Source organism: Macaca nemestrina, chromosome 15 (genome assembly GCF_043159975.1).
Source record: "Macaca nemestrina isolate mMacNem1 chromosome 15, mMacNem.hap1, whole genome shotgun sequence".
Classification (NCBI taxonomy): Eukaryota; Metazoa; Chordata; class Mammalia; order Primates; family Cercopithecidae; genus Macaca; species Macaca nemestrina.
In genome coordinates this window covers 44,029,464-44,051,771 of record NC_092139.1, presented here as the reverse complement: position 1 = coordinate 44,051,771, position 22,308 = coordinate 44,029,464, and the positions used below count along the sequence as shown (strand labels likewise).

The 22,308-nt window shown below is 36.8% G+C and overlaps 3 protein-coding genes across 3 annotated transcripts; all 3 read left to right on the top strand.

The window, feature by feature from the left end:
* Window positions 1-501: 501 nt before the first annotated feature.
* Window positions 502-7,697, top strand: LOC139358502 (uncharacterized). The gene is made up of 2 exons (XM_071079664.1): window positions 502-711; window positions 7,474-7,697. Exon 1 carries the CDS (start codon window positions 502-504, stop codon window positions 691-693), a length of 192 nt encoding a protein of 63 aa, XP_070935765.1. The 3' UTR covers window positions 694-711; window positions 7,474-7,697.
* Window positions 7,503-7,697, top strand: LOC139358503 (uncharacterized). Its single transcript, XM_071079665.1, has one exon. The coding sequence runs from the start codon at window positions 7,503-7,505 to the stop codon at window positions 7,668-7,670; it is 168 nt and encodes a 55-aa protein (XP_070935766.1). The 3' UTR covers window positions 7,671-7,697.
* Window positions 7,698-7,891: 194 nt separating this feature from the next.
* LOC105481521 (MKKS centrosomal shuttling protein) lies at window positions 7,892-16,220 on the top strand. Its single transcript, XM_011741157.3, has 4 exons — window positions 7,892-8,876; window positions 12,589-12,764; window positions 13,676-13,786; window positions 15,717-16,220. Exons 1-4 carry the CDS (start codon window positions 7,892-7,894, stop codon window positions 16,155-16,157), a joined length of 1,713 nt encoding a protein of 570 aa, XP_011739459.2. The 3' UTR covers window positions 16,158-16,220.
* The last annotated feature ends 6,088 nt before the right edge of the window (window positions 16,221-22,308 follow it).

The following is a 22,308-nucleotide window of genomic DNA, read 5'->3' as shown; positions in this document are numbered from 1 at the left end:
GGCTGGTCTTGAACTCCTGACCTCAGTTGATCTGCCCGTCTCAGCCTCCCAAAGTGCTGGGATTACAGGCGTGAGCCACCACACTTAGCCTGTAATTACAATTTTTTAAAAATATAACTTAAAAAAAAGGCTCTTACTCTATTGTGGCTCAGAGAACATTAATATATTTGAAGAACGCTCCATGCATGTGCGTTTTCAAAGATTCATATAGCTTTTCCAGCAGGTAATGTTGCTCCTTTACAATTGTTGCCGAAAAGTCAGTATTGCTCTGTAAGTTCCCCAAGGCTGACTGCCTGCTCCCTTTGGGTCAACGACATGTCTCTTTTTGTTTATTAACATTGCAATGTATTATAATTAAAAATCTTTAACAGTCAGCGTTTGTTAGAGTACAGCATGCTAGCTGTAGTGATTTAGAAATGTAATTAAAGGGAGGTTATGGGTTTTAGTGGGTTTTTTCCTCTAACTGTAACCTTTTCTTAGGTACACCGATACTGAAGTACTATGAGCCTTCAGAACTTGTGGAGAGACTACAAAGTTTTGATTGTTATGGTCCCTTTAGTTGGGCTCATACATTTGGGGTGGTACAGAATCAAAAGCAGCCCTGTTTTCCAAATACCTAAAAACAACGACATTCCTGAGGAAGATAGTATGGAACTTTCAAATCTTCAGAAGAGCCAAATCCAAGGGAAGTAGCAGGCTTGCGATCTTTAGGTAAGTTCCATTTCATCTGGTTGGTTAATCATATGGTACATTCCAACAATGGGAAACTCGATCTGTTAGATCTCTGGCAAGGAAAAGCCTAAATTGGCAAGTTACCTGTTGTTTTTATTATGACCCACTGTACTATCCTGCAGTTGTTTCTAGAAAAGTTTGTTGTGCAGAGACATTTGACCCTTGCCTGGCAGTCAATTGAATGCAAAGGGAAAGGGCAGTTTTGCTAGCAGCATCACCAGGATCATGAACATGTACAAAGGAGCCCCTGACTCCTTACCATTACATACCACAAAAGTCTGAATTTGTACAAGATTCTTTTCTTCTATTAGTGTTCTTTTTTTTTTTTAATAATACGAAACTAATTGTATTCATGTGTTAACATCAACTATTTTAGCTTGACCATAATTTGTTACTTTTGACAGTCACTGAAATAAAGAGGATGGAGTTATATAATTCAGGTCTGTAGTCCCTTATCCATAATTCCAAAATTCAAAAAGTTCTCAAAACCAAAACATTTTATCCTAACTCCTTTGGCAGCAAAACTTGATCTTAACTGACATGAGACAATTTGCAGTGCAGTTGTCTCCCTTTATCCGTAGTTTGGCTTTCTTCAGTTTCAGTTACCTGCAGTCAACCCTAGTCTGAAAATATTAAATAGAAAATTCCAGAAATAAGCAATTCATAAAGTTTAAATTATGCACCTTTCTGAATAGCATGATGAAATCCTGGGCTATTCTACTTCATCCACCCAGGATGTGAGTCATTCCCTTGTCTGTCTACCTGCTCGTTAGTCACTTAGTAGCACTCTGGGGTAGATCAACTGTGGTGGTATCTCTGCGCTTACATTCAGGTAACCCTTACTTTACTTCACAATGTACCCAAAGCACAAGAGTATTGCGCCTAATTTATAAATTGAACTTTATCATAGGTATGTATGTACAAGATGAAAACATAGTATATATAGGGTTTAGTGCTATATGCAGTTTCAGGCATCCACTAGGTGGTCTTGGAATATATGCCTCATAGATAAATGGGGGAGGTTACTGTTTTTAATTCCACTTAATATGAAAATTGAGTTTCACTGCAGAAATTTTATTGGCATTTGTTGCATTTGATTTACTATAATATAGCGTTATACTATATTATGATTATATTGATTATGAATGTTATATACACTATATTGTATTTATAAAATCTAAGAAATTCTGAATTATGAAACTCATCTAGCCCAAGGAGTTTCAGATAAAGAACTGTGGCCTTATAATTGTAAAGCATTTTCTATTGTAATTTACTTTTTAACCTTGACGTGAATAATATGCTCTAAGTTTTGGCATAAGGTAGATGAGTGTAAGGTTCTGCTCTTTATAGAAGAAGAACCTCAGTAAGATTTTCCTTATTTATAAGCCTTGGTCTGAGATTTTGATTTATGATATAATTACTGGTTTCAGCAATATTTTAAATCAGTATTTTATTTTTAAATGTTCATAAGCAGAAGTGGAAGAGCATGGCTTAATATATTAGACAATTATTATATGTAAAAAGCCACATAGTAACATAGAAGCGTAACAACTTAAAAGAGTAACTTTAGGACATAAAATTTGTATTTATAGGAAGAGTTTTAATATATATGAGCAGGGAGTCACAGAATTTATTAGATGCTGGATTTTTATATATATAGTCTTCCAGACTGTCGTAAGACCATTATATTATGTATGTATATTGTAATTATGACAAGAAGTAAAGAACAAAAAGATGTCGTAACAGTTTGCAGGCCAGGTATGGCCAAACTTTGGAGGAAGAATATTAAGTAGTTTCTTGTCGTGCAAAAAGAAATACTCTTGGGGGGAAAATAGAGCTGAGAAAAGAATCTCCTCCAAAATATTAGGTGAATGTAGTAAGAGGTTTTAGATGCCAATGAAGCAATGGTTAAAAGTTTTAGAGGGGCCGGGCGCGGTGGCTCACGCCTGTAATCCCAGCACTTTGGGAGGCCGAGACGGGCGGATCACGAGGTCAGGAGATCGAGACCATCCTGGCTAACACGGTGAAACCCCGTCTCTGCTAAAAAATACAAAAAACTAGCCGGGCGAGGTGGAGGGCGCCTGTAGTCCCAGCTACTCGGGAGGCTGAGGCAGGAGAATCCGGCCACTGCACTCCAGCCTGGGCGACAGAGCGAGACTCTGTCTCAAAAAAAAAAAAAAAAAAGTTTTAGAGGCTAACATTTCCTGTCAAGCAAGCAGAAGCAGATATTTAAACAGGCATTTAGTAAGCAAAAGTTAGAGCCGGATTTAGAGTAAGTTAAACACCAATTCCAAATAGTTGAAGTACATCAAAAAATGCATTGTATTTGTCTCTTATTTTCTATTCTTAGTTTCATTATGGAAAATTACATACGTGCCACAAAGTAGAGAGAGGATGGTGTATTGAGCCCTCAAGTATCCATCAGCTGGCTTTAATAGTTAGCGGCATTTTGCCACAACTAGCTTTGATAGTTGATAGCATTTTGCCAGTCTTCTTTTATCCATCTTTTCCTCTGTTTTTTGAACTGCTAGAATATTTTAAATCAAATCTTAAGCTCGACTATGTAGTCCTTTAGTACGTGTCTTTAACAGTAAGACTAAACACACATACACAAACATATTTGCATTATCACCCAGAAAAACTTAACAGTGACTCTTTACCTACAGTTTGATACCCAAGGCCATGTTTGTATTTCTGAATTTGTCTTAAAAAATCGTTACAGGTGGTTTGTTGGAATCAGGATCCAAACAAGGTCTACATATTGCATTTGATAGACAATGTCTCTTTTCAATTCCCCTCCTAAATCTGCCTTTAAAAAAAAATTCCCACATTCTCAGTTTGGCTGATTGCTTCCTCATCTTGTCTTTTAACAATTTTCCTCTCTCCCCTATTTCCTGTAATCTTGTACTTACGTTAAGAGACTACTTTCATTTGTTTTTTTAATTTATTTTTTGAACAAGAATACTTCATAGATGGTACTGTGGAATAGATCCTAGGTAATCATGTTGTTTCACATATAATGTCCGATCCACTTTTGATGGTGGTGGTGTTAGTTTTTTTTTTTTTTTAAGAGAGAGAAGGGCCTTGATTTGTCACCCAGGCTACAGTATAGTAGCGTATCATAGCTCACTGCAGCCTCAAACTCTTGGGCACAGGCCATCCTCCAACCTTAGCATCCCAAGTAGCTGTGACTACAGGCATCCACCACCATACCTGGCTAAGTTCTAAAATTTTTTTAGAACCAGGGTCTTGCTGTGTTGCCCAGGCTGGTCTCAAATTTCTGGCCTCAAGCAACCCTCCTGCCTTGGCCTCCCAAAGTGATGGGATTACAGGCAAGAGCCACTACGTCTAGCCAGTGTTGCTAAGACTAACAGGCAAGTTAGCAGTGTTTCTTTCCATTGTAAAGTTCCCCCCTTTTTTCTTTTTTTTTTTTTTAAAGATGCAGTAAGGTGATGTCAGCTCACTGCAACCTCTGCCTCCTGGGTTGAAGTGATTCTCCTGCCTCAACCTCCGGAGTAGCTAGGATTACAGGCACCTGCCACCACACCTGGCTAGATTTTTGTATTTGTTTAGTAGAGACAGGATTTCACCATGTTGGCCAGGTGATCTTTTACTTAATAAATTATCAGCGACTATTCATTATCATTGCTGTAACCTAGAAATTGGCAAACTTTTTTCTATAAAAGACCAGATAGTAAATATTTTAGGCTTTGCAGATCACATAGTGTCTGTACCAACCCTTCAGCTTTCTGTTGTAGTGTAAAAGCACTCATACACAGTACACAAATTAATGAGCATGGCTGCTTTCCAATAAAACTTCGTTTACGAAAACAGGCAGCAGGCTGGATGTGGTCCCTAGGCTTAATTTACCAACCACTGTATGTGGTCTAATACACTATTTCATTAGGGGCTGCCAAATGATGCTGCTCAAATTCTATCATTCCTTCTCCATTTATTAGCTGGAACAACTTTCCATCGTCAACCATTCAGTTACCCCAAAATGCATTTATACAAGGAAAGTAAGATAAATGTTTTATCTCTGTAATTCCCTTTATTGCTTTTTATAATAATGAGTGCTCAAACCGCTTAGGGTTTTTGTTTTTGGTGTTAGTATGAACCTGTGGGTTTGCATATATTTCAGTTATCTTAATCTATTGCAGTCATCTTCTTTTTTTTAATGCTAAAGTTGTCCCATTTTGGATCCTCTCCATGTTGACTCCTGTTGTTTTTCCTTTGTCCTTGTGATATGACCCAGGTAGTCTTTAATATATGCTTACTTTTTGGCAGAAAAGGACCCCAGCTTACCTTGTGTATTTCTTACCTCATACCTATAATCAGTCTTTTTGCCAAAGAACTCCATTTGCTTTTAGGAAAAACTTTTACCTGTTTATATTTTCTTTAAATCATATTTTATAGTGCACCTCTTACTTTAGAAGACAGTCATGCAAGTTTTACTGTTATTTTAATTAAGTTATCCATCACTGCAACAACAACAAAGACCCATCTCCTAAGCCTATGCATTCAGGAATAGTCAGGACCATTCATCTGATGGTAACTCTTGGAATTATGGAGCTCCTTGTTTAGGAAGAAAGAGTTTTAATAGAGCTGAACTGATACTTCCAAACATGTTCTATAAACTAGCTCCAGTGGTTTGGATTTTTTTCTCTTTTTTGTACCTTCTTTTGTTCAAGTCTAGACCTGTGACCACAGGTCAACAGGTTTTGGCATCTTTAAAATGATTTGGGAGTCGTTAACACTTTCAGTGATTTCTTTGTCATTTTAATGAAATACTAGCCAAAAGATGTGTATACTGGTCTCACTACCGTAAGACTGACAGAGGTGCCAACATAGCATTCTGTTTTTGAAAAGTTACATGTCACTATTAAGTATTGAAAATGTTCTAACTAGAAAAACCATTTTCTTAATCATAGTTTTTATTGTGGGGGGTGTGTGTGTGTGTGTGTGTGTAAGTTTTAACATGCAAATTACCATATAGAAGTCACTATGAGGTTTCATTTAAATGTATTTCTCAGATTTTGCTGAATCTGAAATAACCATTGAAATATTTAAGTACCTTGGCTGTTCCTGGCATAGATAAACAGATTTTTCTTTCCCTCCTCATGCCACACAAAAGTTGACAATAGCTTTATCACCACAGGAAGAAAGCTGACCATTATTGCCCTTACTTTATTTGGGCCCAGTTGCCATGGTTACAGCCCTTTAAATTGGGAGCAGTAACCAAAATAACATTTTGCATAACATTCCCTTGTTCTGCCCACCTCTTTGCACATCTTCAAATCAGGATTTGGGTCTGATCACCATACTATGCTGTAGCCTACTTTTAGGAAGTACCTTAGGCTAAACAGATTTGTTTCATTTATGCTAAATGCTCTCCCAGACCCTACCATACTCAGCATATTCTTGGAAATACTAACTAATAATTGTACCTTTAAAACACCAGGCTTCAACAGATAAGATCTGTGAGCTAACATTTTTATTCTTTTCACACATTATTATTAATGTGTCAAGAATTTATGCCTCAAGGCACACTTTTTTTTTTTTAACAAGGACACTACCTTGTTAAGGAAACTAGAATTGTATTTCTATGTGTCCATTTGATATATGATGATAACATTTTATGATATTTAGACTTTGAAATTGAATTGCAACTCAGATCCTGTTTTTGTTGTTGGTGTTATCCAGCATATCCCTTGGTTTTTGCATTTTGGTACTGTCATTAACCAGTGCTTTGGGGAGGATTAGTTGACTAGGACTTCCAAAACTGAAAATCATTGATTAATAAAGTAAAATGATAGAAAATTAGCTCTGACATTAGCCAGGTGTTTAAAACATGGTTTGTTTTCTGGTACAATGTGTTGTGCAGATTTATTCAGCTAAATATAGACTATACATTAGTGAGTTTCTGCAATAGACATGCCAACAGCTATCTTGTTTTTATAATTATTTATAAACAGGACTTGATGTAAATGCACTTCTGTTCAAACCTAAAGTTTCCAAGCAAACCACAATTATAGATAAAAACATAATATTAAATCTTGATGTCGGAGAATAAAAATATTTGGGACCTCTTTTAAGACTCAGAGATTGCCGGGCGCAGTGGCTCATGCCTGTAATCCCAGCACTTTGGGAGGCAGAGGCGGGCGGATCACCTGAGGTCGGGAGTTCGAGACCAACCTGACAAACATGGAGAAACTCTATCTCTACTAAAAATACAAAATTAGCTGAGCATGGTGGCACATGCCTGTGATCCCTGCCACTGGGGAGGCTGAGGCAGGAGAATTGCTTGAACCCAGGAGGCGGAGGTTGTGGTGAGCCGAGATTGCGCCATTGCACTCCAGCCTGGGCAACAAGAGCGAAACTCCATCTCAAAAAAAAAAAAAAAAAAAAAAAGGCTCAGAGACCTAATTCTGTGTTTTATATTGTAGCATTTCTCTCCTAGAAGCATGCCATATTCAAATAACTGCTGTAAGCTTTCTAGCCATGTTGTTGTGCCTTACAAAATCACTGAAATACAAGCACTTTTTCTTGTAGCAGGACTTATTGAAGAATAAAGGAATTTTAAGTCAAAGTTGGTTTACTTTTCTCATTTTCGGGAGGTTTATGCCAGTTAGTAGTTTCTTTTTCTAAAAAGCCAGCAGAGCATTAGAAAAAATTATTAAACTGCAGTCTACAAAATGCTTGGGAAGTATTTCTCTAAAATGTTTTATTTTTATTTCTTAGATAAAGAAGCGGCTTTGAATCTGAGCTTCATGTCAAAAGAAGAGATGAAAAATACCAGTTGGATTAGAAAGAACTGGCTTCTTGTAGCTGGGATATCTTTCATAGGTGTCCATGTTGGAACATACTTTTTACAGAGGTCTGCAAAGCAGTCTGTAAAATCTCAGTCTCAAAGCAAACAAAAGAGTATTGAAGAGTGAAGTAAAATAAATATTTGGAATTACTAATTTGTCGTGAAACCATTATATGCTGATTAGCTTCATAAACATTGAACTCTTTGATTTTATAGCCACAATGCTGCATATTCATACTTTAATTCCTAAAGAATAATTTTTAATGTTAAAACGTGATAATGGAATAAATAGAAAAATGTGGTTTACAAAATAAAAAACGGTCTTCACTAGTTACCACCTGAAGTAAGATGTCTCGTTTGGAAGCTAAGAAGCCATCATTGTGTAAGAGTGAACCACTGACATCTGAGACAGTCAGGACCACACTTTCTGTCTTGAAAAGGATCGTAACATCATGCTATGGCCCTTCAGGTAGGCTGAAGCAGCTGCACAATGGCTTTGGAGGTTACGTGTGCACAACCTCACAGTCCTCAGCCCTGCTCAGTCACCTTTTGGTCACACATCCCATTTTAAAGATCCTGACAACCTCCGTGCAGAATCATGTGTCAAGCTTCAGTGATTGTGGCTTATTCACAGCCATTCTTTGCTGCAACCTGATTGAAAATGTTCAGAGATTAGGCTTGACACCCGCCACTGTCATTAGATTAAATAAACATCTTTTGAGTCTTTGCATCAGTTATCTCAAGTCCGAGACCTGTGGTTGTCGAATCCCAGTCGACTTTAGTAGTACTCAGATCCTCCTTTGTTTGGTTCGCAGTATATTAACAAGTAAACCTGCCTGTATGCTCACCAGAAAGGAAACAGAGCATGTCAGTGCTTTGATTCTGAGAGCCTTTTTGCTAACAATTCCAGAAAATGCTGAAGGCCACATCATTTTAGGAAAGAGTTTAATTGTACCTTTAAAAGATCAAAGAGTTATAGATTCCACTGTATTACCTGGGATACTCATTGAAATGTCAGAAGTTCAATTAATGAGGCTATTACCTATCAAAAAATCAACTGCCCTCAAGGTGGCACTCTTTTGTACAACTTTATCCGGAGACATTTCTGACACTGGAGAAGGAACTGTGGTGGTCAGTTATGGGGTTTCTCTTGAAAATGCAGTCCTGGACCAGCTGCTTAACCTAGGAAGGCAGCTAGTCAGTGACCATGTAGATCTTGTCCTGTGCCAAAAAGTTATACATCCATCTTTGAAGCAGTTTCTCAATATGCATCGTGTTATTGCCGTAGACAGAATTGGAGTGACTCTGATGGAACCCCTGACTAAAATGACAGGTAAAACTCACTCTTGGTTTTGCCCCTTACAGTTAATAAATCACACTTTTCTGAACAGAGAGATTTTTGGTTTGTGTCACTGTTAACATCTTGAAAAATTGACACAGCATGTGTCAGTATCATTTCTGGCATCAGAGGTTTCTGAAAAAGATCCTGTATTGTTCACATACTAAAAATGCAGTTGATTATAGCCATTTTCATATCATAATCTGACCCCCCAATATTTTACAGGTTATTGAAAAGTCTAACATCCTCATAATCCTAAGGTCTTTCATACTTTGCACAAAATTCTTCAGCCTCAATTCACAAAACTCTTAAATCATGTTATATTTAGAAAATGATTTTGTAACTAGAATGCCCCTTTTTCTTCACTTTATCATAATTGCAACAAACTTCTGTACTTCTGCTTAAGTACTTGTTTCTAATGGGAGGGGGATGTACATGCACCACTGTTTTACCTATATCAAAACTGTTTCCAGCTGACCTTGAGAACCAAGATCATCTTTTACTTTCAACACCTATTACAGGCCTGAGCCACAGTAGGTGTTCTAAAGTGTTTGTTGAATTGACTGAAATATAGTTGTTAATATACAGAACTACAATAGGCAAAAAAATTCACTGTATTTTACAGACACAGCAAATTAAAAGCAAATATAAGACCTGTTAGAGCCAAAGAAAAATGACAAGCTGAAGGGTTCCTAATTTGAGCTACTTTTCAGTGTTCCTTTAATTGCTTTGACAATCTCTCAGAAAGATGATCATTTAGTCTGCATTGTTTCCAATTTTTAAGTTATTAGACTTAAACCATTATTAAAGTTCATTAATAAAAGTCTTAGTATAAATTATCAAAAAGGAGCCTTATGTATGCCCAGTGTTGAATACATAGTATCTCTGGGTTACTGTCCTACCTTTGTAAGACTCAAATGACTGTCAAAGTAGAAGTTTCTTAATAATGGAAATAATTCCTTAGAACTCATTGTTGGTATGGTAAGTCAGACTGATATCCTTAAATATCTACTAGCTTTGCATGAATCTGGCAATTTCCAGCTTGTAAATACTGGGTCTTCCAGATTGATTTTTAAAATATGGGACACTTTAGCCAGGTGTGGTACATGCCTGTAGTCCCAGCTACTTGGGAAGTTGAGGCAGGAGGATTGCTTGAGCCGAGGAGTTCAAGTCCAGCCTGGGCAACAAAGCGGGACCACATCTTAAAAAAAAAAAAAAAAGGGTCGGGCGGTGGCTCACACCTGTGATCCCAGCACTTTGAGAGGCCAAGGCGGGTGGATCACAAGGTCAGGAGATCGAGACCATCCTGGCCAACATCATGAAACCCCGTCTCTACTAAAAATACAAAAAATTTAGCTGGGCGTGGTGGCCGCACTTGTAATCCCAGTTACTTGGGAGGCTGAGGCAGGAGAATTACTTGAACCCGGGAGGTAGAGGTTGCAGTGAGCCGAGATTACACCACTGCCCTCCAGCCTGGTGACAGAGCAAGACTCCCTATCAAAAAAAAAAAAAAAAACATTTTCCCATAGAAACCATATTGTAACTGGGGGCTGGGTTTCCACACTAGCCCACAATATATACCTAAACATGGCATTAACAGCCATAGTTTTAGTCCTGGGTCTTGGGAGCAAAGACCTTTTGAGAAAAAGAAGAGGCGGAAAACTGTACCAGGTACGTGGCACAAGTAAACTTTTAGGTAGATGAAGTATGATTTTGGCCTTACCTATCTCCCCTGGTGTATCTAAGTTAACATTACCTCATTTCAGGCCTTGAAACAAAATTCCTATTTATTAATGATATAGGTTGCGTAATGGGTGATACTGTGGATGGGTGCCACATGTGAAACGTATTGCAGCTTACGGAGGTTTTTTTGTTTTTTTTGTTGTTTTTTTGTTTGTTTGTTTGTTTTTTTAAGATGGAGCCTCACTCTGTCGCCCAGGCTGGAGTGGGGTGGTGCAATCTTAGCTCACTGCAACCTCCACCTCCCGGGTTCAAGCAATTCTGTCTCAGCCTCCCTAGTAGCTGGGACTACAGGTGCACACCACCACGCCTGGCTAATTTTTCCTATTTTTAGTAGAGACAGGGTTTCACCATATTGGTCAGGCTGGTCCTGAACTCCTGACCTCAGGTGATCTACCCCCCTCGGCCTCCAAAAGTACTGGGATTATAGGCGTGAGCCACTGTGCCCGGCCTGGAGCATTTTTAACATTTGATTTATTTGTGAAGTATGCATTATTATCCCCACTTGCCTCTCATGTGACAGAGGCAGAAAGTTAAATGACATGAGTGACAGCATCCAGTGACTCAAGCAGTAGAGCCAGTCTTCTCACTAGAATCTGTTGTTCCCACCATGTGAAAGAAATTACACTATTTAAGATTTTGGCTTTTTTTACTTAGATCACTTTTTTAAAGTATTCGTTATTTTGAAGACTTCAGAAGTAAACAATATTCAAATAAGTGAAATTGTTTAGTGATTATATTCTATAAATTTTTTGAGCTGGAAGTGTTTATAGCATTTTAGACTTTTTTTTTTTTTTAAGATGGAGTCTCGCTCTGTTGCCCAGGCTGGAGTGCAGTGGCACGATCTCGGCTCACTGCTCACTGCAACCTCCGTCCCCGGAGTTCAAGCGATTCTCCTGCCTCAACCTCCCGAGCAGCTGGGATTACAAGCACCTGCCACCACGCCTGGCTACTTTGTATTTTTAGCCAGGTTTCACCATGTTGTCCAGGCTGGTCTCGAACTCCTGACCTCAGGCGATGCCCGCCTCAGCCTCCTAAAGTGCTGGGATTACAGGCATGTAATTACACCCGGCCAAGATTTTAGACTTTCAAACTAAACCCCATTAGTTTGAAAGAAACCATCTTTTATAGGTGAGTCTGAAAGAAAAGGAAACTAGCTCAAAGTGGTGAATGGCTCAGAATTATAGCTTTAGACTTTAAATTAGTATTGTGTCTTGTAGGAGTTTGGTGTAGGTTTCTTTGCTTAAATAACTTCCATTACATTTGGAGATTTGGAAAATTCAAGTCACCCTAACTTCTTTATTCGTATTTTTACTTGTGGCTTATAAAACTTACTATTTTACATGTGCGGGTAGGAGGACAAAATACTTAATATATCAAATAATAACAGTGAAATAAGCATGTCACTTTATTTTGGTATAATTCAGTTAGCTATTTTATAAATTGTTGCTAGACAAAAAACTAGTTCTTACGTATTCACTATGTAGAGCCCCGAAGGAATTCAACTACACAAGCATTTGAATAGCTGCATTTATTTTAAACTGAAAATAATAATTCCTTTTAAAAATAGCTTCTCACCTCACATCACCCTTAATCCAAATTAGTGAAGTTCTTAATTTGGGGTCTCTAATCCCTGAGTGGGCTTTGAGGGTTTCTGAACTCCCTGAAAATGTATGCAAAATGGTATGCCCCCTTTTCTGGGAAGAGAGTACAAAATGACTTCTAACAGATTTTCAAAGAGCTCTGTAAACCAAAATAACTTCTGCTTTACTTTATTTGTATATCATTTTAGTAGCAGAATATAACTTAGCAATTTAGGGAGATTCATCTTATTTATCCTATATTTCATATTTTAAATTATATGCTTATGGGGCTTTTATGTTGGCTAGGAATAAGTATACTTTTAAATGGTTGTTTGCTCCACTTTTGCTTATACATCTTGTATTTTCTAATCTTTAAAAAATAGGAACACAGCCTATTGGATCCCTAGGCTCAATATCTCCTAATAGTTATGGAAGTGTGAAAGATGTGTGCACTGCAAAATTTGGCTCCAAACATTTTTTTCATCTTATCCCTAATGAAGCAACAATCTGCAGCTTGCTTCTCTGCAACAGAAATGACACTGCCTGGGATGAGCTGAAGGTAGGTAATGAATTTTGAATTCTATATGCAGGGGCTGAGGGAGGAATTAGTCACTCAACAGTTATTATGAATTTTTTTTTTCGTAGCTTCCCTAGGTAGTATAGAAAGCAAAAATTAAAATGACTGATGCAGAGTCACAAGTAAGCTAATTTAAATGCCTGTGGCATTATAATAATTTTGGCATGTGTTGCCATTTATTATTTCTACTATTGACAAGAAACCTAAAAGGCCGTTGACATGTGAACTTTTCTAAGAAATTAACTTGAATTGTGTAGTCTTTGATGCTAATGTGTATGAATAATTCACTTGGAAAATGAGTTCAGCAGTCAATACCCATCATCCACTGCTTAGCAGAGTTTCCTGTTCTCTGCCAGCAATAATACATTCAACTTTTATACAAGGGAAATGAACATCTGTGGGATTGGTCACAAGTTTTAAAGATTCATGTATGCTCAAGGATATATCCTTAGTAAATGTTAAAGGTCTGTGTGGTTTTTTTTTTTATTTATTATTGCTGGGATGTAACTGTATTATTTCCAAAACAATTCAAAATAAATTTATTATTTAGACTGAAATAATTTTTTTTAGTGGATGTGCCAGCAAACCTTGTTGACCCAGATATTTTGAGGCCATATATTTGTCAGTCTCAATTTGAAGAGCTAAGTGTATACGAAAGAAAATACTAATCTGGCTCCATGAAACAAACTTCTGACTAAAGTATCTTCCTTTAATCTCTAAACCTTATTATTCAGAATGTTTTAATCACATGACAACCTTGGCACAGCACAAGTTTTGTTCTTTTGCAATTAAAATCATACTCTTTGTATTCACTGTGATGCTTTGAGAGCATGACTTTTTGTGTGTGTATATGATGTGAATGTCTGATTCTGATGATTTGGGGTTTTTCTTAGCTCACGTGTCAGACGGCACTGCATATCCTGCAGTTAACACTCAAGGAACCGTGGGCTTTGTTGGGAGGTGGCTGTACTGAAACTCATCTGGCTGCATATATCAGACACAAGGTACATAAGATAATCCTCTTCGGATTACCTGAATTCTCAGCAACTTTTGTTTTATGAGATAATAATCCAAAATCATAGTATCCTGTAGCCTTTTTGTTTGTTAGTTTTAACTTTTATTTTAGGTTAAGGGGTGCATGTATAGGTTTGTTATATAGGTAAAATTGTAGCCTTTAACACTGAATTTTTCAGTAGTCTAAATAAAATACATAATCCAAAACACTTGAGGGAAATAACAAGGTAAATATAAGGTAATATCTTTATTACAATGGTTTATTATAAAAATAATATTTTAGCAAATGATCACGTTCTTTGAGTATTGTCTACATGTACTGCATGTTGAAGCTAGCATCCTGTTATTGGGAGTTCTCTTAGAGATCTCAACTGCTGCAATACAGTAATAATTGATGTTCACAAACAAAAGGGCCAAGTTTCTACAGAATACTTAAGTATCTTCTAGAGCGTCAAGAAAACAGTTTCATTTATTTAAGCAGTTCACATATTAGATTCTAATTTTAAGATTGGTATTTATGTATGTTATTTATTAATTCTACTAAATAGAATTTTTTGATTAGTCTGGGAAACTCCATTTCCTGACAGCTCTCAGATAAGTTTAGTGCATTGTAGTTCTGATTATGTCATAAGTACTGGCCTACTTTATTTGAAAATGGATACAAAATGGTATAGGTGTTTTCCAGATGTTAGCAGTCGATTCGTTGGGTAAACATGCCCTGTCCCTCCCCAAGTAACTTAGAATCTGTTTGAAGATAAAGCACTTTCATGAAAAGTTATCAGAATATACATTATGGAAAACAAAATTCGTGCCAATCTATTGGTGCTGAATGGACAATAATGTGTTCTGAAATGGAATTGAGTAAACTAGAGAAAGTTTTTTGCAGGAAGAAGGTGTCTTGAGTCGGAAAGTAGTCACTGTTTTTAAGCAGTTAAGATATGGATTTTTTAAACCATCATTCAGTTGTTAGTTTGCTAATACAGACATGTTGCTTAACAACAAGGATATATTCTGAGAAATGCATCATTAGGCAATATTGTTGTGCAAACAGTATAGAGTGTACTTACACAAACCTACATGGTAGAGCCTACTACACTCCTAAGCTATGTGGTTTAGCCTATTGCTCCTAGGCTACAAACCCTTACGGCAGGTTACTGTGCTGAATACTGTAGGTAATTGTAGCACAATGGTATTTGTGTATCTAAACATATCAAAACATAGAAAAGGTTAGTAAAAATATGGCCTTCTAATCTTATGGGACCACTGTTGTATATGCAGTCTGTCATTGACTGAAGCGTTGGTATGTGGTACATGGCTAAATATTAATTTTTCTTTTTATCTTGGAATTTCTAGGATAAACTTGTTTAAATAGTGAAACCAGAAGACAGTTTATGGTCTTACTACCTTTTCATTAATTTAAAGAGAAGAATATTCCTTTTTAAAACATTGATGTGAAAATTTACATCATGATTTCCAAATAAAAATATGTGCATTCTCATTTTAAACAAATCTCAAACATTTTGCAGAGATAAATAAGTACATCATTTGAGACATCAGTCTTCAGGAACTTCCTCCTGTGTGCAGAGAAACCTGTAATACATGCATTATGCCTTGTTCTTCATGTATTAAAGAGGCACTACCACGCCTCATTCAGAATAAGCTGATGATGGGGTCATCCTGAGTCACCCATTCTGGTAACATGACTGGTAGTATATACATTTTTACTATAACCAACCTAGTTAAGGGTTTGCAGCCTGGCCGACTGACCCATACAAGCCCATTAGCATTGTACCAAACCCCAAATTAAATGAAAGTAAGTAGTAACTTTAGGAATAAGATTTTGATTCAGCATCTTATTTTTCTTAAACAGTTTATATTAATTGCTTTGTATGTGTTCTCAATGTTTTTATTACTCTTTAGACTCACAACGACCCCAAAAGCATTCTCAAAGATGATGAATGTACTCAAACAGAACTTCAACTAATTGCTGAAGCATTTTGCAGTGCCCTAGAATCTGTTGTTGGCTCTTTAGAACATGATGGAGGTGAAATTCTCACTGACATGAAGTATGGACACCTTTGGTCAGTTCAGGCAGATTCTCCCTGTGTTGCTAACTGGCCAGATTTGCTTTCACATTGTGGCTGTGGATTATACAATAGCCAGGAAGAACTCAGCTGGTCTTTCTTAAGAAGCACACGTCATCCTTTTGTGCCACAAACCTGCCTTCCACTTGAAGCTGTGGGCTCAGCCAGCAACCTGACCTTGGACTGTTTGACTGCAAAGCTTAGTGGCCTACAGGTGGCTGTAGAGACAGCCAATTTGATTTTGGATCTCTCATATGTTATTGAAGATAAAAACTAAGAGAATAGCATGTTTGTATTACGAAAGAAACAAATAAACTAGTCTGGTGGCAATTAAGAAAAATTGTGAGTGTATTTGTTCTCTCCCAAAGACCTGTTCTACATATTTGGACAAATGACTCATAAAATTATAGATACACTTATTTAGGAAAAAAGGTGATTCGTGAATAGAAATGCCATGAAATAATAAAAATATGAAGCATTATTTATTTTAAAATATTATAGTTATCTTAGGGATTCTATAGTGACTGCTGTATATTGTTCTAAATTTTTATTGTTATTTTGGCATCATTTTGAGAGCAAACAAATAAAAAGACTCCTAATCCATGCTCTAGTTTGGATATACATGTTTTAGATATTTTCTAGTTAGTAGTAATTACATATGCTTAAAGTAAACTAGATCTCACAGTGTCACAAAACTTTCAGCATATATTGCTCAATCAAAAGAAGTATTCAAACTGCACATTGAGTAAAATTTCACTTTTCTCCGTGCCCTTTATCTCAGGCTGTATTCTTCAGTGGTTAGATAATTGAGTAGAACCTGGTTTGCTGCAATTTGTAGTTTATATCTCAACTCCACATTTTTGTTATTTGGGGGAAATCTTTGCTTTTGGGGGGAAAAAAGATTTATATAGTAACCAAGGCTAAAGTAACGTTGTAATGTCTTCATTTTTAAAGTGAGAGGAAGAACTGGTTTGTTTTACACTGGGATTTCTCAACCTTGACATTATTGATGTTCTGGACCCCATAATTCTTTGTTGTGCGGAGGCTGCCCTGTGCATTACAGCTTATTTAGCAGCATCCCTGGCTTCTACACACTAGATGCCAGTAGCACACTCCTGTTGTGACAACCAAAAACGTCTCCAGACGTTGCCAAATGTTCCCAGGAGAGCAAAATTGTTGGTTGAGAACTATAGACTGATAGAAAAAGGAAGGAAAATGAGGAGTATTCTACCAGGACTTCAGAAAGCAGCATGAAGGAAGGGGACGTTATTTCTCTAGTCAATAGTATGAAAAAGAAACTAGAAAAGCTCCCGTGTTCAAAATAGAGACACTATGTTTCCCCAAGGGATGGAACTTGAATTTTATGCAAATATAAGATGTATTGATAAATTGAAGCAGAAATATAGAAGGCAGCCACATGAATAAGCATGGAGCTATAACAAATGTTATATGAAACTTTACGAAAACATTTTGGAAATTTTGGGGAAACGAACCAACCTAATAGTCAATGATCAGATCTATAGCCATGATAAAGAGAAATAGAATTGTTCAACCATTTCCTCCAATATTCTTGTAATCAAAAAGAATGTTTCCTCTGAGCCAAAGGAAAAAGCTAGCAATACAAACAGCAATACCATCCATATATATTAAATATCAGCCCCACCTGAAGTCTCATAAAATATTTATCAGAAGTTTTACTTCTTTTATTATTAGAATCAAATAGAAGGGCAGTGTGATAGGCAGCCTCTAAGGTGGCCCCCAGTGATCCTCACCTCCTGGTTTCAGACCTTGCATAATTTCCTCCCCTTGAGTGTAGGCTAGACTTCGTGACTCCTTTATGTTTCTCATTTCCCAGCTTTGTGGACAGAATGTTACAGTGATGGTCATGGTTATGCCTTATGCATAATTTTATGCTGTGAGTAGAAGGTAGATCAATTTTCTCTAGTTTCATGGGTCTACAGATGGAAAGCAACTGTATTCCAGGAACCATACTTAAAGAACTACGCCCTGAGGAAACCTGGGGTGATTCCAATTATGAGATCACCCTGACTTGATTCCAATTATGAGATTCTGAACTTTGAGCTGATGTAATGCAAAAGTGAAACTTTTGAGGATCTGATGAGTAGGGGGGATGTATTTTATATGTGGTAGGCAGCCTCTAAGATGGTTCCCAATAATCTCATTTCCTGTCAGTTCACTCTCTGGGTGTAGGTGGGACCTAGTGACTAACTTCTAATGAATAGAATACAGCAGAAGGGACAGGATGTCACTTCTGATATTTGGTGGTAAAAAGATGAGTGTATCTCTTGATGCCTGCTCTCTCAATGAAAGCCAGCTGTCATGTTGGGAACTGTCCCTTGGAGAGGCCCACATAGCAAGGGTTGAGGGAGGCTTCTAGCCAACTCTTCAAAAGGAACTGAATCGTACCAAAAACCACAAGAGTGAATTTGGAAGCAGGTTCTCCCCAATGGAACCTTGAGATGAGTATAGCCCTGCCACACGAGAGACCCTGAAGCAAAAAAAGCCAGCTAAGCTATTTCCAGGTTGGTTCCTGACCCACAAAATCTGTGAGATAATAAATGTTGTTTTAAGTCAAATTTGGGGTGTACTTTCTTATACAGCAATAGCTATCTAATAAAGGCAGGAGGAAAGCTTATTTTTGTAATAAATTACTTACTGAAAACTTGGTCACATAAATGGAAAAAAGCATTCTTGATGCCATGCCTTTACATTTTTATTATCATCCCAACCTAAAAGAAGGGTTCTTCATCACATGTGTTTACAATGGTCACTGAAGAAGGTGTGTCACATAGGAATTGGGAATTGTCCTGGTTCTCCTTGGCCTTATCCTGCATTTTTTTCAAGTTCCTCCAAGAAGGGGTGACACAGTGAACCTCTCCAATTGATCTTATAGATTAGGGGTTTCCACTTTCCATGATAGCCATTTTTTAAATTCTATCATTTTTAGCTTTACCATAAAATTTGATTACATTCCTTGGCGAAACATTAATGCTTTTATTTTGAATACATCACAAATTAGTTAAAATATATTTATAAATGCCTCTGTGTTTCCTAAAGTTGTAATAATCCTTAGCAGAAAACACCAAAAATAGAAAAAAAAAAAAAAACTTTCCTCTATAATTCAAGAAAATTAGCATTCAAACTTAGATGATAAAACGTGAAATGAAAATTGTTGATGAAAATAATTTCAGAGGAGTTCCTTTTGGCAGAAATAAATGATAAGTAAAAATAGCAACTAAGGTAAGCCTGAGGCAGTGTTTTGTGACTTGAAGTAAGATTGAGGTCTGAATATTGCATTATGATGTACCTCAGGAGAGAGAATGGGAAACCCTGATAGCTGTGGAAAAGGAAAGGGAGAGTATGCTGAAGAGAATGAAGTCAGTGACAGTTGCTCAATACTTTCGTGGGACTCTCAGGACATGTAGCATTAAACATTATTGAACCATAGGAGTCCAACAGGATTGTCATCTCATTAATCAAAAGACGTTAGGATTTTAGCAGCAAGGAAAAAAGTGGAGAGCTAAAGCAAATTAAAGGAAATTTTTAATCAAATACTTATTTGGTCTTATAGCTATCCTACTCTTTAATTCCTCCATTTATTTGTACAATATTAGAGAGTCTTTACATGTTAGACATTGTAAATCAACTGTTAGACTGAAGCACTTTATATAAGTGAAGTATTTTACACAAGATATTTAAACTATATCACATTAATATCTTTTATCATAGGTATCCTTGAACTCATTTAGTTTGTATTATCAAAGCTACTTAGGCATTTACATGGTAGACGAGGGATTTTAAGTACCCATAAATCAGCCATTGTATTCCGTATTTTCATATTGTTGTTCATATTGTTGAGCAGTTCTTTGGATAACTTTAAAATAAAATAATGTTGTTTACAGTCACATACATTATGCAGGTTATTTTAAATTATCATATACAAAAATCAATGCAGGCCTTGACAAAACATAGGATTAGTTAGGTTATTCCTTCCTGATAATCTTTGGGGAATAGTCAAAGAGACTAAACATCTCCTACAAGGCCCCATTTCAGCTGTCTAAATAAAGCTATCTCTTAATCTGAAGCAAAAGTCAATTTTGAATATCTGATATCTTTATAATTTTTTTCATGTAGCTAAGTGCTTCCATTTAGTAACTATGGTATCCCATAATGGAAATTTTTGCCAATCATCTACAGATTTTGAATTTAGATGCACCTAAACCCAATGTTAGCCTACATTTGGATTATAAGTAGATTTATATGCTGCTTTAATACTCATGAAAGAGAATGCAATCCCTGAAAACTATTCCTAAATGTAAATGAAGCCTTTTGTTGGAGAGACGATTAGACTTGGCACACTAAAAGTCATGGAATACTATATTACCTGTAATAAAGTGTGAATTTAGAGGGAAATAAAACAGCTTGACAATCTCCTATTAAAAATTCTCTGAGAAAATACTTATAATAAACATCTTCTTTTAGCTACCTTGACTTTGTTTCGAGTATTGTGGTTTCATTTTGGGAAGTATTAGTTGAGCTCTTTCTGTTTGCCAGATAGGTTAGTCAAGCGTATTTGGTGGTGAGAAGAGAAAAAACAACACAGAAATTTGTTCACAGTCTCTAGACTCAAGGAGTTGATCATCTAGCCAGGGAGAATTTTTTTTTTTTTTTTTTTTGAGATGAAGTTTTGCTCTTGTTGCCCAGGCTGGAGTGCAATGGCGCGATCTCAGCTCACTGCAACCTCTGCCTCCTGGGTTCAAGCCATTCTCCTGCCTCAGCCTCCTGAGTAGCTGGGATTACAGGCATGCGCCACCATGCCCGGCTACTTCTGTATTTTTAGTAGAGACGGAGTTTCTCCATGTTGGTCAGGCTGATCTCGAACTCCTGACCTCAGGTGATCTGCCTGCGTTGGCCTCCCAAAGTTCTGGGATTACAGGTGTGAGCCACCACGCCTGGCCGAGATTTTTCTTTTTAATTATTAATTTTATAAGTTAAACATGTCGTAATAGAAAACTGGGAAAATATGAATCAGACAGACACACACACACACACACACACACACACACACTAAAGTCAAGTGTATTCCTACTATCTCCAGATATAATAATCACCGTTTACATTTTCTATGTATCTTTTCAGTTTGTTTTCTGCAAGGATTTTTCCAAAAAGATGATCATACGGTATGTTCTGTTTTATAATCTGTTCCTTTTACTTAATATGTCATGAACATCATACACATATATAATTCTAAGCATTCTGTTATTACATCATTTTTCTTTTAACTTTTATGGGTACCTAGTAGGTGTATATATTTATGGAGTATATAAGATATTTTGATGCAGGCATACAATGTGTAATAATCACATCGGGGTAAATGGAGTATATTACATCATTTTTAATGCCTGAAGACATTTTAATTAAAAAGACTATGCCATAATTTAGTTAATAAATTGGTATTAGTAAACCTTTGGGTTGTTTTCAAAATTTTTGTGTTAATATAAGCAACGATGCAGTGAACATACTGTATATATTGTTTTCCCATATCCCCGATTATTTCTTCAGGATAAATAAATATAATTCAGATTTCTGAGTCCCGAGTGTACTGGAAATGGAAAGACTACATATTATCTACCCCCAGTAATTTTTTAAAATATTAATTTTAAAAGGAGAGTCCATTTTCAGTTACTAAATTGGCAAAGATAATAACTATTGTTGGCAAAAGTTTAGGAAAAGGAGCACTTTCACACTGTGGTTGGGATGTATTGATGTGACTTCTGGAAGACGATTGTATAATAGATTGCCTTCCATTTCTAGTACACTAGTCAAATGCTTCTGGAATGCCTTCCACATTTTCTATCAGTAAGTTTGTCTTTCTCATGTGCATTTTTATTTTTGTATTTATTTTCTCATAGGCATCATTAAAGATGTGTACATATTCGGGTAATCTTTAGAGCAAATGCATAGCCTCTCTTCATGGGCTGAATGTTCAGCCACACATCCCCCAGCTAGACATGATGCCTTCTTAATGGTACAGTTTTGTACCCGTCTGTTGATTTGTCACTCACAAGCAGCAGCAAAACACCCATGTGGTATGATGAATTCAAACAACAAACAAACTATTGCTCTTAAGTTTTTACTACCTTCAACTCTTATGGCGTCTAGGAAATGGGATGGTTTGTTAGGGCTTCCGTAACAATTGCCATAAAAGTAGTGGCTTAAAACAACAGAAATTTATTCTCTCTGTTTTAGAGGCTAGAAGTTTGTCATCAAAGTCTTGGCAGGGCTATGCTCCCTCCGGAGGCTCTAGGGTTAATCATTCCTTACCTTCTCCAGCCTCTAGTAGCTGTCACCACTACAATCTGCCCTTGTATTCACATGGCCTTCCCCCTCCCTCTCTGTGTGTCAAA